Below are 15,847 nucleotides of genomic sequence, written 5' to 3'. Positions count from 1 at the left end.
GGGGGTATCAAATTTCGGCGTCGTGAATGTCGTAGGGATGGCACCAATCCGAGTGGTGTCCCAATAGCTGCCGCCCTCTGGCGGTGGTTGACAACATAAGGAATGGACAAAGGAAACCAGTGTTCGTCGGCGTAAAGGGTCACAGCTCAGTCACTCCTGTGAGGGTGCTCGCTGATCCCGTTGAATTGGTGATACAATCTGGGGAAAGCTGGGACTCCGGGGCGTACTTTCTGACTGTATCGACGAGCGGCGAATGTCAAGCAACCGGGCACTTCCTGCACTCATATGGCGCGCGTGCCCCTTGTTCTTGTAATCCACGCTTCTTGCACGCAACAAGGTTGCCTCTTGTAATTCTGCCCCCGCAACCTCTCCTGGCACGGTACTTTCGCCTTCATCCTCGTCACCTTCCGTGCTGGCTCGCCGAGAGGCCCCTGGCATACCTCTGCCCGCCTCGTTCAAGAGTCCCTCTGTGGATTTTGCGCGGGTGGCTTGACGAACCACAGTCGGTTGTCGTGCAATGCCAGTATGCCAGGTCTCATCCCCGCCTTGACTAGCTGGTATTTGCGGAACCTCGGGCACGGGACTCTGTTGCCTCTCGCGCTCCAAGTCAATCACATTGCTGCTAGCTCTCCGATCTGCCGAGGTTACAGAGTCTCGGTGTCGTCCGGGTCCCGGAGTTAACCTGTTCAAGTACTCATCATTGGCGAGGTCATCATCCTCTGGTCCAAACGATCCCGGCATAGATTGTGGTGGGATTGAGGACTGGCTTTGTCGGAGAGGGTGGCTCATGGGGCCAGAGAGTCTCTTTGGAGGTCTTCCAGAGAGCCACGATCCTTCCGAGTCAACGGATGCGAGCGACTGAGATAATGGTACTGCCGCTGCTCCTTCCCCTGATTCTATATCTATACCTTGAGAATGATGGGCTTCGGTTGTGGCGCGATCTAGAGCTGCGTTGCTCGAACTGGTGGCCAAACTTCGATTATCCAGGGTCCCAGAGAGCGAGGGTCGATGTTGCCTGGACGCTTGCCCGGCCTGCGGACTGGTCATCGCTTCCGGAGACTGAACACGAGAATCAGGCGGTGAGATGGGCAGTTCGGGCAAATCCTCGCGGAATTTGGACATGGTTCGTTGAGGAACCGACGAGGCGTCAGATCTGCGGAATGATCGGGGCACCACCACGGGGGGAGGCTGTTGCTTGCGAGCGGCAAATGACTCTCGCGATGTATTTGAGAACTCGGACGGAGTGCTTCGCCCGCGCTCAGTTGTGCTGGCTTTTCGTCTACCGCCCCGCCTGAAGAAGCTGGTCCAAGAACTCAGCTGTTGGTTGCTCTGATCCGAAGCACGTCGATCCAGCGATCCTTGCTCTGCAACTTCAGGGGTGAGTTCGCGACCAAGCCCGCTGGTTTGCGATAGGCTCTGGCGGTCCGAAGGTCGCTGAACAGGAGATACTGGAGGGGAAATCGTCGCTGCCTGATGCGGAATTCGCTCTCCCTTGACTTGAGCGGGAGATACCGTTCGTAGCGGGGATCTGACCGGCAGCGGGGGCTCTTCTTCATGGCCGAATGCATCTGGGGTGATATCAATGTCTTTTTCGTCTTCGAACGGGTTTCGAATGGGCTGCACGGGCCGAGCCGGCGGACTTCTCGGATCAGCAAATGGATCGACCGGTTTGTGTTGGGTGCTGGGAGGCGTTTCTGCCATGGCTGATGGCGATGTGTCTGGTTCGGTGGCGAAAAGACCGTGGCCCCTTCCTTCCCTAGCCTGAGGCCTGAAATTCATCAGGTTGTCGGATGGATCATTGAGCCGGCGACCACGTAATTCCTCCTCCCGCTGCCTGTCGGCCTTGCGTTGGAGCTTTCGCTCCAGGCGAGCACGGTCTGCCTCCTTTTTCTTCTCTCTGCGCTTTCGATCCCTTTCCATCAATTCCCTCAACCCACCAGCATCAAGGTCGTCTGCGAGCTCGTTGATTCTTTTCCTCGAAGAGGGGTCCTCTTCCTGAATGGCTTGCTCAACCGAAGGCTTCACTCTCGCAGGTTGCTTTCCAACTGATGGTCGAGGGTCGGCGACATAGGTCAACGTCGGTCTGGGACTCAGTGCTGCCAGAAATCCGATCTTAAAGGAAGCTTGGTTAGAAAGTTCTTCGGACTCCAGGATTGTTTCCGGTAGCGGCAAGGAGACTTCCGACGTAGGTCGCTGCAGTCTTCGATTGAGGTCTCCAGGAATCTGTTTAGTATCTCGCCGGAGTGGACCGGAGCCTGAATATGTAATTGGCCTCTTCAGGCCGTGTACGGGCGAGCTCATGGCTCGCACTTCCCTTTCGCGAGCATAGTCCTCGGCTTTTCTCTTGCTTGACTTCCTTCGGTGCAGCGTCGGATCGTATCCAGGACGCCTGGCCAGCAACGTGGGGGCCTGCGGCAGGGCTGTAAAGTCTTCGTGACCAATGCTCGTTTGTGACATCGGGTTGTGTGCATACATGTCGGGGCCTTGGTCGCCCACAGCCGCTGCGCCGGTCCCATGTCTGTATGCTTTTGAGTCCTGACCTGGCACGTTGACAGGCGCAGTCTGCACCCGGGAGACATTTCCTGGCTGAGGTGGTAGCCGTTGTTTAGAAAGCCTTCGGGGCTTCTCGTCTTGTCCTCCACGGCTCATAGTCGCGACCTCTTGCGGCGAGCTTATTTTCCTTCCCGAACCAAAATCCGGCCGCGACTTCTCAAGGAGGGTTTGTTGGCCTTGATCTTGGCCGTGGCTTGTTCGGGCTTTCTTGCCTCCACCGAATGGCCAAAGGCCCATGCTGAGCCCAGCAGGTTCAGGTGATGAGTCCCGAGCGTGTGTTGGCGACTCGTCAAGGGATATGGCTCAGTCGACGCGGCGATTCGCGAGGCTGGAATGGAGACATCAACAGTGACCTAATCGACATCCGAAAAAAGGTTTTGTTTGACGTAGCGGTAAATGAGAAAGTGCGGGACGTTTTTTGGCAGCAATGGCATATGCAGCCTAGGAAATTCGAGGTTGAGGTTCAGACTCGGCTGTCATAGGGCCACACGGTCGCGGTCGCAATTGCGGTTCTGGCAGATGCAGCTGGTTTGACAGGTCGACTATCGATCGTCAGGTCAAGCCAAGTGGAGAAGTCTGTTGGTAGGTGAGATATGTAGCTGCACAGCTCGAGTAAAGGATCTGGAAAGAGTGGTATGGCTGTGATATGAAGTCACAGGTTCGAGAGCAGGGCAGCTGGGAATGAGCGTCGATGGAGAAGGGGCAGGAAACGTGGTAGAGCAGCAAGCGAGGCGACTTTGTGTACGCAGGGCGAGGCAGGCAGAATGCGCGAATGCCAATGACGAGTGACGATGCAGTGCGCGAATCAAGCACGCAGACGAGCACGGCTTAGGCGCATGCAGGTGCCCAAAGATATACTGTGGTAGAACTGGAGGTAAAGCACAAGTCTGCATTCGCCGGCTAAGCTATGGCCTCAGTATTTAGTCTCGCAGATCTGAGATGGGCAGCAGTCATGCTGCTGTGTTACGAGCACAAGGACTGACAACTGCCTCGAGAACAAGTGGAGCGGCAGCTGCGTGGATGCCGTGGGTGTCCATGGCCCGAGGATTGCAATAGGCCCGTCGTCCCTTAACCACACCGGCCGTGGCGGCAGGAGGGGCATTCCTTCTCTTAGGCAAACTGCCATCTTCCACAAGCCACCTCGAGGCCCGTTAGACTACTCAGCTAGGCAAAGAACAGCGGCTGGACGCCACCGATGACCCCATATGATTCACTTGTCGCTGAACATCAAGGCTGATCTTTGCATCACAGGCAGGGAGATCAACCTCCTCCGCGTGCGAGGGCTCACAACAGATCTGGCCGCTGGCATTGGTCAACCGTCACTGTTCTGGGGATATTACCCCAATCACTTGCGGGCTGTTCTGCCGACCAGTACGAGGTCGAGAACCACGTCCTGCGCATACGGTGGCTCACTGCTCGCTGAGCCTTAATTCGAGCTAAGGCCCAAGAGTCGCGGGCAGTTGCGAAGGTTGCCCTGGTGGCCAGATACCCTGTCTGTTGCCAGGCTTCGTTCCCATTGGCGTGGGTACGCGCGGCCGGTGAATGATGCGAGCGAAGGAATTACCAGGAACGTCTTACATGCAAGGAACACCGCAGAAAGCGTAGGCACAAGGACAAGTACGAGGTACAACCATCATCCGGCCACGAGTCACACACGCTTCTCATCAGCGCACAGAGAAACCCCCGAGACCTGACTGTAAGAGCGCGGGGCAGAGAGTGCCTGGTGAGCAAATCATGCACTCACACCCATGGGCTGCTTGTATGAGCTCGGTTGGACTGCGAGGGCAGTATCCAGGCACGGGACTGAGTTCGTCTCCCGCTGTCTGCGAATCGTTGCCTGCCAGCGAACCAGCTTGCATACCGAAGTGCATGATGTTGGCGTTTGCGCTGTGTCGGATGACGTCTACCATTGGTTAACGGTGAAAATATTTCTATCTTTCCTGCTTTCCGTTTCTTCTGCAGGCCGCAACGGACTTTGAAGCTCCATAGCGCGATCCAGGGACGAGTACAAGGTACAGGTACCGGGGGCACACGCCATGGCCAAGAGCGACGTCCGACCCCTGGGTCGCGGACGTTGGCTTGATGGAGCGAATCCGTGGTTGCGGCGTGGAAGCCCGGTTCCTGCATCTGATCGCTTCCTTTCCGGAGCACATGTCTCAGACTCGACAGCCCTGCTTCGAGACACTGACGATCTATTTCGGATATTCTTACCAGCTGTCGGTACCAACTGCCGTTTCTCACGGACAGGCAAATGGCACACGCCTGCGTGTGCTCTGGCAGTACTCCGTACCTGGTACCAAAGCAAATCTCATACCCGAAGCCCATTTCCCTAACATCGGCAAAATGAAATGAGGAGCACCATTCATAAAGTCGAAAGCTTTAGTAGTCCACGGCTGTGGCGCATAGTCGGAGTATTCTTCGGAAACCAACGTCAGCGGCGCTGCTTTCTCCCTGTCGGCAATCTCCCGATCGGCAGGTCAGCTTGCCGATGAACTCGTCACAGCTTCCCGACGAGGTCCCAACGGTCATCCTGTGTTGAGGTGGGCATTTCATAATTGTGCTACTGGCTTCTCATGAAGCGCTGACGAGCACGAGATGTGTACCCTATATTTAGGTTCAAGAAGTCAGCTGTAGACAGAGATGAAAGTCCTCCAATTCGGGACCGTCGCAATTGCCGCGGCTGCTTTCTCGGCTAAGGTTTACAGTATCAGACTCCAATCTTATACTTCTATGCTACTTTCCACATGGCCCTTACAACTTGGCTTTAACCCCCAGGGCTTCATCGACCAATTTTACTGCCGCTTGGGAACAGCCATAGGAAGACTGGTATCCAGCCCCTGGATATCATTAGCACCGGACGAATCAGTGGAAAAGCATGAAGAGCTTGCGAGTTGTGACTTCAAGAGCCAGACTGACCCCAGAGAGTTGAGACGACGAGAAATGTGGCCGGTAGGAGGGGAACAAGGTTGGAACTTACCACCTGCACCATAGTTGTGCACTGTCCAGACGCCATTGATTTTCTCCTTTTCAATTCTTGTTCCTCCTTCGCGTACAGGTCTTAAGCCGACACCATGGCGAATGATGTCGAGGCCCTCAATGCCTTTACCGCCGGTCAGCTCAGGACAGATGGCGACACATCGTTTCATGATCCGTATCGCCAGATTTGGATCCGGCTGAGATTCCCAATTGCCCTTCTGATAACAACCCCCAAGTATTGTCCCACCGCCAGCAGCGCGAGTCATGATATAACAAGCTTCGTCCGGACCGTCATCTGTTCCTGACATGGCATACATTGCAGGAGCCGAGTTTCTCACGACAACGATCTGACCTCTAGCTGGGACCACGCTCCTGTCCTCGACGCCACCAAGTTTGGACGCTGAGAGGCCGGTACAGTTGACCACCAGGTCGGCTGGGCCACCTGAATGGTGAACCCCGGGAGCGGCGGCATCTGCAATATGTTTGAAAACGGCCCGCTTGACAATGGCACCATTCTTCAAACATTGAGAAAGCAGCCAGGGCAGGTATATTGCAGTATTAATACAGACTGACGTGAAGCATGTGGCATTGTCGATTCCCTCCTTCAACTCTGTTTTGGGGATCTCGCGAAACTGACAAGAATCATGAGCGCGCTGGTTTGAGCAAGGAGGGTTGTACACTCACATCGTCGAACAGGGTGCTGAACCACGGATTCGGGCTGACAAGGTCAGCAAACCAGGCAGCTGTGGCAGAAGAGACGTCCTTTTTACGATTGTAGATTTCCGTCCTTTGGAAATGGACTCCGGCTTCGGGGTGGTTCTTCGCCAAATCGAAGAAGGGCGGCCAGGTATTCCGATCCCATTCTTCTGCTGGAGTTCCTTTGGCAGATACTCTGCTCAGCCGTGTCAATGTAATGAGTACGTGCCCATTTCCGCGAGATCTCGACTCACGGCATGTAGTTCGCACCAGCCCAGGGCGAAGCATACTCGATGTCATAGTCTCCTGGCATATGCTTTGCTGCGATGGTTACCCTGTACCGAGGATTCTTGGACAGCAAGAAGGCCGTTGTTAGGCCAGCAACACCGGCGCTGCACGCATGTTAGGCAACATTGCTCGGTATGGACTGGAGTTTCGAAGTCACTGTCTGCCTACCCTACGACGACAATGTTCTTGTCGGCCATTGTGAATGACTGACTGGTGACTGCCTGACTGTCAAACGGACAGGTAGAAAGGATTTTGGTGGGTCGATTCACAGCACTTGGGCGCCGAGTGAATAGGACAACGAATGCTCAATAACACCGCTTGTCTGCCGCACCCCCAGCCGCACAGTAAGATAGACAATAGGAAGAGTGAGGACCTGTACACGGCAGTGAAGGCTCTGTGGCCGTAAGACTTTGTCTGGGTGCTCGCGCGTTTAAACGCTCCTATTTCTTTCTGATTTGTTTCCTTCACAAGAACCCATCCTAAATATCATGTCTGCTCCAAGGGCGTCAAATGAAAGCGAACATCTTCACGAACTCTCAGTTGACGTCCCCCACCAGTGCAGTCCTGTAGGATATTTCCGCAGCGATTGCAGCTTATCTACTATTCTGCCCCTCCTCCGGACCGCCTAGGCCGACGCGCCTATCAGAGGGGTGATCAGTGAAGGCAGCTGGCTCCTTGCCCAGAAAGGCACCTGGAACGGACACCTGATTCAAAGGGTAAGTAAGCCGCAACCACCCAGCTTTGCCAGCTTTGCCCTTACTGGAGATGCGGAGTGCGAATGGCTTCAGGGCCTTTGGCGCTTTCATTTTCCGGGCTACGGTGAACGCAAACGCCTCCGGTCACCCCCTACTGCTGCTGCTGCTGCTGCTGCTGCTGCTTGACGTGGTTTCTCGATCCTGAAATCATCAAAAGCCCCTAGCAGGCGACCGCTTGTCATCTTTACATCTCTGCCTTATTTGCACCCCGGCCATGTCATTTTGATCTATTGAGCAGCCTTTCTGCCCTCCTTTATCCCTCCCAAATGCTTTGGTCAATGGATCTGTCTCGATCATGGCTGACCATGGATCCTTCACACAGCTTCCCAGCATGGTCCGGAAGCCCAAGGCTGTATGGCCGGGTCTGGTCAAGATGGGTCTGCACCAGAGACAGATAGCAGGTGATGGTAAGCTCTGCTTCTGATTCTATGGGGAAGTTCAATGCCAACCGGTTGATTCACAGGCAATTGTCTATTTGCATCGCTTTCAGACCAACTCTACGGCACACCGGCAAAGCACCCCGAAATCCGTGCAAGCATCATTGACCATATGCGGACGTTTCGACCACTTTTCGAACATTATGTCCACATAGATGATGTGCAGCAACGTCGAACCCTCCGGTCCACCACGCTGTCAACTCGGCAAGAATCAGAAGACGCGTTTGAAGAATACCTGTCTCGCATGTCACGTCTTGGATCATATGGTGGAGAGCCTGAACTCGTGGCCTTCTGCCAGGTCTTCGATCAGGATGTCACTGTACACCTCCCACGGATCAAGAACTTCAACAGAGATTCGATCCCTTACACGAACGAACACCGAGAAAGCCCCAATGCCATGCCCCCACTCCACATCTGCTATGGCGGAGACGAGGTCACGCGAGCACATTACGACTCGGCTCGAAGCAGAGATGGGTCGATCCCTAGGCACAAGAATAGTCCTTCGCTCCGACCACAGGACTCAACTCGAAACGTCCACACCAGTTTCTCCTCTCCTTCTCCACATGGCCTTGTTAGTGACAGAGCTTTCCGTGGGAGCAGAGCCGAACTGTCATCAGAGTTCATTCAGGACTTTCTGCAAAAGAGCAAGAAAGATGTTGACAACAACCTCGACCAGCTGAGCGAGAAATATCGTGCCCGGAGTCCGTCCGTGACCTCGTCACAACGTAGCGCAAGCTCTAAGCGGTCACTTGACGACGATGAAGAGCCTATTCGTGCAAGCAAGAGAGCCGACAGAAGAAAGAGCACCAGACGACGCGCAGATATGATCGTTGCACTTTCCGATGCAGACAGCGAACTGTCCCCGCCAGTCCCGATCGACTCACCTGCCGCGGATACGCCTCCGAGCACACAAGACACAGACCTATCATCAGAAGGCCCGATCCAGGAGCACAATGAGCAGCCAATCAAGGCCAAGGCAACCACGCTCGAAGATCAAGACCATTGCTCTGACACTGGTGCTTGTCTGGCTCACACGCAGGGCGGGCCACAGCCTCGTGTCACCCTCAAACCCGTCGCCGACAGAGCCCCGGTAGTTACCACAGAGCCGTCTGGTTCCAGATTGATGTCGGTGGCTGAAAGGCCCAAATCTACATTACGGGCATGAGATTCCCAAAGGCGTACCGGTTGAAGATCAATTGTCAGTCAGTCTTGGTGAGGTGTTCTGCACAGCATGGGTTTGCATATTTTGATACCCCTAGCATAGCGTCGGCAGCACATGGCAGAGTTCAAGGGATCCGAGGCAGAGGAAAGGGCCCATTAGAGACCAAACCGTGGTTGGGAACCACAGATTGTTTATGATAAACGGCCTTTGTGGTACTAGAGACATTGTACATGAGCCGGACAGGAAGCAGCTCATTGGATCTTGCTATCAGCCTTCCCCAGGGTTTCCTTCGCGAAGCTGGCGCATTACAGACGAATATGAGATGATTGAACCAAGTCAAGCTTCACAGTGCGGTCACCAGTCCTCTTTGTACTCCGTACTCGTAGCTCGACGGTGTCCTATCTGAAAACACGTGTCCCGAGGAAGAGCAGGTCGCCAGGCATCAGATTGAAAGCCGGAGCCGATTCCTTGGCTGACGATTATTCTAGGCGGCAGCTCCATTCCCTGCAAGGCAGATTGGAAGTTGCATCCCCCGACCCCATAAACAACTTCTCCTTTGTTTTCGGCCTGCGCAAGCTGTTTTCAATCACCCGAACATTCTATCGACCTCATTTGATTCAACCTGTTCCCTTTCCACGGCGACTGCCTCGGGCGACCTGACCGGCGCAGTGCAGAAGCAGATCTAGCCCCTTACTTGCCATCGTCGCACAGGCTGCATCTCAGTCACCACGATGGACTTCTCCAACATATTGTACGTCCCAGGCTCATCGCGCGATGCCCGCAATACCATCGCTTGCCTTTTGCGGGAGCTAGTATACTGATGTCGGACTGCAGCCGGCTCGTCAACCTGGGCGTAGGTGGAATTATGGTATTGGGAGGTGCGTCAAGAGCTCGACCCTGCGCGCATCGCCTGCAAACGGCCACTGACTATGCCATAGGAATCAGTCAATTCTTCCCCATTGGCTTGTTGGTACCTCCTCACTCCGAGAGACACGTCGAATACTGAATGCAGCATAGCCGAAGCATCATAGTGGGCATCTACGTGATCATATTTGGACTGGGTGCGAGACAAGCCATTCAATAGCTCGGACTGAGGACAAGTACTGACTGAGAACACAGCTGTTGCTGGTCTTGAATTATTGCCACAAGTCCCACCATACCTCCCTAAATACGCGAGCTTTTTGTTCTCTTTCCTCGGCCGTGGCATCTGTCAGTTACCTAGACGCCCTGCGGAAGAAGGATGCTAACAGGTGCCAGTCTATATCTTTGTCGGTTGCATCATACTTGAGTCAGAACACGTTCTGCGAATCATCGCCGGCACCATCGTTGCAGCTGTCGGTGTGGGCTACTGTGCCCTCGAGTTTGCGCCTTCGATCGAACCACCATCCAACATGCGGGATGCGGATGCGGGCTGGGGCGCTGAACAAGTCTGAGATGGCGCATACGAGACGTTCGGCCGCGTAGGCGCAGGTCCCGAACTCATCGACTCCGATCAATCGTGGATCGAATGCCAACGGATCGATCAGCGAGGGTGGAGTTACGAGATACTGTATATTGCAGGCTTCGGCGCACTCGGACAGACTAGTCCGCAGCGGTGGGCTGCTCTGTGTATGAGAATTATCGTCCTGGGTCTGGATCGGGGTCAGGAGCTCCCTGGGCAGGAAAAGGAGAGCTTTGCGCTTGTGGAGCCATCTGTAGGGCCTTCTGCTGTTAATTACGCAGTAGCGTGGCTGGTGGACGGATAGGATCTGGGTGATACACGGCCCGGCAAGTCCAGGCTTTTGAAATATTTCTGACTAAACTCAAGGGCTGTCGCCCCGGTCGTCGGATGGATATTCCAGCAAATGCCATTTCCAAGACGGTTTCATGGCCAGGAGCCAGTTCCATTAAAAACGGGCTCCGCTCGACTAGGCGTCTTATGCTGGTTCGACTCGACATTTCGAGCATATGCGACGTCGCGGTCGTCCAGATGGTGTCCCTTGCTGAGTGGTGAGTGCACCGGTATTTTAGCCTCTCCGCAACGCAATAGACGTCAATCCATGGCGTCGTCATGCTGTCCCCGTCGAGCGAGCAATCGATTGTACTTCTGACACCCTTTGTTCTCGAGTCAGACGCTTGCTTCTTTCGATTGGTCAGATTGGCTCGGCGGAAATGCAATGTTCACGTGACCGCTCGCAACGTGGCCGTCGGCCAATCACGAACGAGGCAATTCGATTACGGCGTATGTCGCGACTTCGAACGTGGACTGTGCCGTCACTCTTGCCATCTAACAGGCGGCCCAGCATCTCGCTCGACCAGGTAGACCCGGCGCTTCACTCTCTGCCACCTTCTTGACCGCTCTCTTCCACGGCGGGCTGTTAATTCACGTCCCTCCGCGTGCTTTATCGCCAACGAGACTGACAGACTCCTCCACGGCTGGACGAACCCGCCCTCGACAGACAACGCTTCATAGTTGCCTAGATCCCTTTCTGGACAGGCCTCGCTCTGGCTTCGACGCCCGCACCGGTCAAGATCCGGCAACTGCTCGTTATCCCCGCCAGGAACCTGTCAAGGCCGGTCACTCTTCGTTCTGTCACTTCCTGGCCTCGACTCGCTCTTCGCGTGGATGAAGCGCGCGTTGGGCTGACCAGCAGAGGTTGAGCCGGCATGTTGGCCGTACGGAGTGCCATGGACCCATTGCACCACTCCTCTTCACTCGGTTCGGAGCAGGACAGTCTGATGCGTCAGCCCTCAGCCGAAGACCTGGATGCCGCTCATCAACTTGTATCCTCGGCGCTTGGTGAGCGCCATGTTTCTCATGCCACTAATGACAACCATGTGAACCTCGCTACCGACAACCCCTCGCCGCGCCAAGTCAGTCCCAGGCCAGAGCGCCCCGAACCGCAGCGCTCTCCTAGTGAAACTACGGAGCAGAGAGAGGATGCTTCTGGTCTGGCTCAAGTCTGCAGGTATGTCTTGTCCATTTGCGGGCGCCCAATCGCTTGACCCCCAGTATGCTTCTCTACTCTGGTCGGCGCCTGTTGCTTACACTACGTATAGCAACTGCGGGACCACCAAGACACCATTATGGCGACGGTCTCCGACGGGTCATACCATATGCAATGCATGTGGTCTCTACCTCAAGACCCGTAATGCGCCTAGACCTACCAATTCCAGACGCCAAACCTCAGTCACTCCTGGTGAAACTCCGCGGCAGAGAATCACGGCGTCTCCAGCCGGTTCAGCTCCTTCGACACCAGCCCAGCCCCAATCTTCGACCATACCTTATCGGTTACCCGAGCATACTTCAGGCACCTGTCCAGGCGGAGGAGAATGCAATGGAGCGGGTGGTGCTGAAGGATGCGGAGGATGCCCTGCGTACAACAACCGGGTCGCGAGGAGTAGTATGGCCTCGGCTCTTGCCAGTCAACAACCCGAAGATGGAGCAAGTGATGGGCAAAGCGACGCTGGGTCAAGTACTGCTCACGGCGCCTCCAATCCTTCGCCTCAGCCTCAAGCAGCACCCGGCAGCGTGGCGCTCGTTGTCGCGTGCAAGAATTGCGGGACGACGGTAACTCCTCTTTGGCGCCGCGACGAGCAAGGGCATCCTATCTGCAACGCTTGCGGACTGTACCACAAATTACACGGATCACATCGTCCGGTACAGATGAAGAAGTCGACCATCAAGAGACGGAAGAGAGTGGTTCCGGCATACCCCGACGCTCCAAGACCTGCCACTCAGCAGCCAGCGTCGGCCTCGCCAGAACCCACCCCGTCAGCGGCAGATGAGCATCAGGTACCGAGTGACAGCTCGCCGGCGCTGAAGCGGAGACGGCACCCCCCAACAGTGGATTACACTGGATACGTGCCTCAGTCCAGCCTGAGTGAGGCTCCACCTACCTCTCAGGATACCAGCGACCAGTATGCAATCAACCTTCAACGAGCGGCGGCGGCAGCAGGGGGCATGCAGCTGGACCCTGCCTTACTGGAAGCGGGTCGGCGTCGCCAAGAACAGGATGCGACTCACTCTGAAGCCCGTGCTGATGGTGCAGGTTCGGAAGAAGAGCGTAGCGCCCTCCGAGCGGAACGAAGAGCACAGTTGATGCGTGAAGCGGAGGTTATGAGGGCGGCTCTGCGTGCGAAGGAACGCGAGATCGATGATCTCACCTGACCACGTTGATTGGCCGATCGACCTGCAGATCTCCCAATCCTGGGCTGTGGTTTCCTGTTCCTGTCATTGCGAAAAGACTCTGGGATCCTCGAGGGAATTAAGGTTCGGCTGAACGGTTCGGTGAATGAATGCACAGCATGGCGCTGGTGGGAGATCGTCATTCATGGAGGGGCGCATGGCACGGCGAAACTGGCCAGGGATGGCGAATCATACATGTTCCAATCGTGTGGCGATGGGCTGCGTTCTGGGGTCTTACGCCTATCAGAGAGGGGAGGAGATTCATACGAAGATGCATGGGAACGCCTTGGCGCGGGATGACATTCGCCATCCATGGCGGTGTTGGCAAGGTACTCGTGCGTCGGCGCTGAGGCAGTCCCGAACATTGAAAACCATGAAATGAGTTCTCATCAACATTTCTTTGGTTGTCATCATCGCTGGCGGTCCTCAGTTGACAGACCATCACTTACGACGGGATGTCGCATAGAGGATATTTGCAAGGACACCGACCAACCCATAGTTTCATCTCAACATGCGCGCCCCCGTTCCCGATCCTCATCTACAGCAGTTACGCCCCTTTGTACAACTGCCTCGCGGTGTAGATTGCCTCTGGAAACCTCAATCGACGACCCCCCTCTGATAGAACATTCATATTGCACCGACGGACATCGTAGGCACCGTTCCAATAAAACAATGTCCCCCGTAGAAGCCAACCGTGCCACATACAAGCTACAATCGTCTGAGTAGCAGCCTGAGTCTGAGTCTGATTCGTCGCGAACAGCTCTCACCACACCACCGAGCATGCGCACGTGAATAGGTCGTACGCGGAGTTAATGAGCGGGCGAGCGAATGAATGAATCTCATGAATGGTAGCATAGATATTGTCGTAGGCCCAGTGTCGCGCGGTTCTCCCCACGCCTGCCCGTTTTTCGAGAAGGCCATGATATCCGATCTGCGGATAGATGTCTTTGACGCGTCCGGGCCCGGTTCCGCGTTCTCCAGAACCGCGGTATGAGGAGTTAACAACTCCTCCGGGACGGATGTTGGGGCAGTTCGCTCAGGACCCATAATTCGATTGAATTTCAACTAAAACTCCTTGGTGGCCGGCAGGCAGGCAGCGTTGGACTTTTCACTCAGAGCTATAACTTGATCAGCTAGCTAGCTCCTCGCTGATGGCGTTCGTTCAATCGATTCCCCGTGGCAGGTAGCGGTGGATCTTTAAGTCAGAACCATAACTTGATCAGCTAGCTCCTCGCTGACGGACGTTGGACTTTACTTAGAACCACAACTTGATCAGCTCCTCGCTGACGGCGTTAGTGGTCATGATGCCATTCTCGGTGATCAACGCCGAAATCAATTCCGGGGGCGTGATTTCGATCATCGGATCTTCGTCCTGTGCTGCTCGCTCCCGCTCCCGTTCCCGCTCTGTGTTCTCTCTCTCCTCAACCTCCGGAATGGCACTGGCAGATTTGCCCTCGGAAGCGAAGTAGTCGTCTCCCTTGCGCTCGTGGACGCCGTCCCCGTCACCAAAATCCGACGCCGCGTCCGAAGCCGGGTCCGAGAACTTCACCACGTCCTGCCTCACGCCCATGCGCGTCAAGTCTCCCGGCCCACATCCCAGAGGGAAGTTGCGCACGAATTTATACGACTCGACGCACACGTGCAGCGGGACGTGGAACGCCCGAGCGATGAGCCCTACGGCGTGGGATCCTAGGTCGGAGACGATGGCGCCGTTTTCGAGCACGGCACTCGCGCCCAGTAGGACTTGCGGCGGTGTCGACAGCGAGGACAGCGCGTACGGCAGGCCGTGCAGCGGGATCGTGGCCGTGGGGATGCCGAGAGCTGCGAGCTTGGAGAGTGATGCCTCTTCTAACGACGACACGGGGGAAGAAGAGGCTGCGCGCGTCACGCAAATCACGTCGAACGAGCGGGATTGCGAGGGCGAGTGCTCGGCCGCGTGCGTCAATACGGCGTGCACGACGCGCGAACACCCGAACGTGACGATCGTGGTGTGGCTGGTGCCGGTGCTGGCGTCCCTCTTGATGATGAATGGGAGGGCGTGCCGCGCGATCTTCGAGCGTGCGGTGCCTGCATTCTTGACGAACAGAGAGGACTGCGTGATGATGTGGTGCCTCAGGGTGGAGAAGTCCGAGTTCGTCAGCGACGACGGACGCTGCTGGAACGAACTGATCAGGTAGCGTTGGAAGAGGTCCGTCCCCGCCGACAGCGGGATCGGGTTCCTCTGGCTGGCGAGCAGTTTGCGGCTGTGCGTCGATAGGAGGGCGAGCGTCTCGGAGATGGTCGTCAAGGGGGAGGATGCCAGGAGGTTGATCAGCGACTCGATGGCCGCGATCGGGGGTGTGATGGTCGGGTCGTTGCGAATCAAGTCATTGTAAGTGGCTATTACGTCGAATTCTGTAGAAGGAGGTTTGTCTTCGGCGTCGATCGGCCGTGGCGCTGGCGACGTTGAAATCGGTGCTGTAGAAAGTGTGTTAGGAAGAAACGACTGTGCTGGTCGATCGAAGAGAAAGAGATGATTGATTTCGGTCGAGGAGTGAGATGTGGATGAATAAAGGAATGAGGCCACGTCAAGGCTTGTCACCAGCAAGATCGAAGAACTGCTGTACATGCCCTCTGTCTGGCGGTGGCCAGACGGACGTCCATCAGGGATGCAAGCATCAGACTTTGAGTCAAGGGTGGGAATTTCAGGCCGGGGGTCGAATTCACCTACCTGTAGCCATCACCGGCCACGCCAAGCACTGAACCGATGGAGACGTTTAACCCTCTTCTTCCAAGCGCTGCTGGTTCGAGATATGTGCCCTGCTGTGTCTGG

At 55.7% G+C, this 15,847-nt stretch overlaps 6 protein-coding genes across 6 annotated transcripts; 3 read left to right on the top strand and 3 right to left on the bottom strand.

Annotated features, from left to right (window-relative positions):
- Positions 1-150: 150 nt before the first annotated feature.
- Positions 151-2,790, bottom strand: G647_07659 (uncharacterized protein; the record flags this gene model as incomplete). The annotated part of the gene is made up of 1 exon (XM_008731972.1): positions 151-2,790. One exon carries the CDS (start codon positions 2,788-2,790, stop codon positions 151-153), a length of 2,640 nt encoding a protein of 879 aa, XP_008730194.1.
- Positions 2,791-5,304: 2,514 nt separating this feature from the next.
- G647_07658 (uncharacterized protein) lies at positions 5,305-6,710 on the bottom strand (the record flags this gene model as incomplete). Its single annotated transcript, XM_008731971.1, has 5 exons — positions 5,305-5,390; positions 5,531-6,161; positions 6,214-6,421; positions 6,480-6,617; positions 6,682-6,710. 5 exons carry the CDS (start codon positions 6,708-6,710, stop codon positions 5,305-5,307), a joined length of 1,092 nt encoding a protein of 363 aa, XP_008730193.1.
- An 853-nt stretch (positions 6,711-7,563) lies between these two features.
- Positions 7,564-8,870, top strand: G647_07657 (uncharacterized protein; the record flags this gene model as incomplete). Its single annotated transcript, XM_008731970.1, has 2 exons — positions 7,564-7,675; positions 7,732-8,870. 2 exons carry the CDS (start codon positions 7,564-7,566, stop codon positions 8,868-8,870), a joined length of 1,251 nt encoding a protein of 416 aa, XP_008730192.1.
- A 728-nt stretch (positions 8,871-9,598) lies between these two features.
- Positions 9,599-10,300, top strand: G647_07656 (uncharacterized protein; the record flags this gene model as incomplete). Its single annotated transcript, XM_008731969.1, has 6 exons — positions 9,599-9,618; positions 9,702-9,745; positions 9,806-9,833; positions 9,885-9,928; positions 9,987-10,076; positions 10,125-10,300. 6 exons carry the CDS (start codon positions 9,599-9,601, stop codon positions 10,298-10,300), a joined length of 402 nt encoding a protein of 133 aa, XP_008730191.1.
- Positions 10,301-11,513: 1,213 nt separating this feature from the next.
- Positions 11,514-13,017, top strand: G647_07655 (uncharacterized protein; the record flags this gene model as incomplete). Its single annotated transcript, XM_008731968.1, has 2 exons — positions 11,514-11,815; positions 11,907-13,017. The coding sequence occupies 2 exons, from the start codon at positions 11,514-11,516 to the stop codon at positions 13,015-13,017; spliced, it is 1,413 nt and encodes a 470-aa protein (XP_008730190.1).
- A 1,273-nt stretch (positions 13,018-14,290) lies between these two features.
- On the bottom strand, positions 14,291-15,643 carry G647_07654 (uncharacterized protein; the record flags this gene model as incomplete). Its single annotated transcript, XM_008731967.1, has 1 exon — positions 14,291-15,643. One exon carries the CDS (start codon positions 15,641-15,643, stop codon positions 14,291-14,293), a length of 1,353 nt encoding a protein of 450 aa, XP_008730189.1.
- Between the last annotated feature and the right edge of the window lie 204 nt (positions 15,644-15,847).

Source organism: Cladophialophora carrionii, assembly GCF_000365165.1.
Source record: "Cladophialophora carrionii CBS 160.54 unplaced genomic scaffold supercont1.6, whole genome shotgun sequence".
Lineage (NCBI taxonomy): Eukaryota > Fungi > Ascomycota > Eurotiomycetes > Chaetothyriales > Herpotrichiellaceae > Cladophialophora > Cladophialophora carrionii.
The sequence above is the reverse complement of the archived record's forward strand: the minus strand, read 5'-3'. Positions and strand labels throughout refer to the sequence as shown.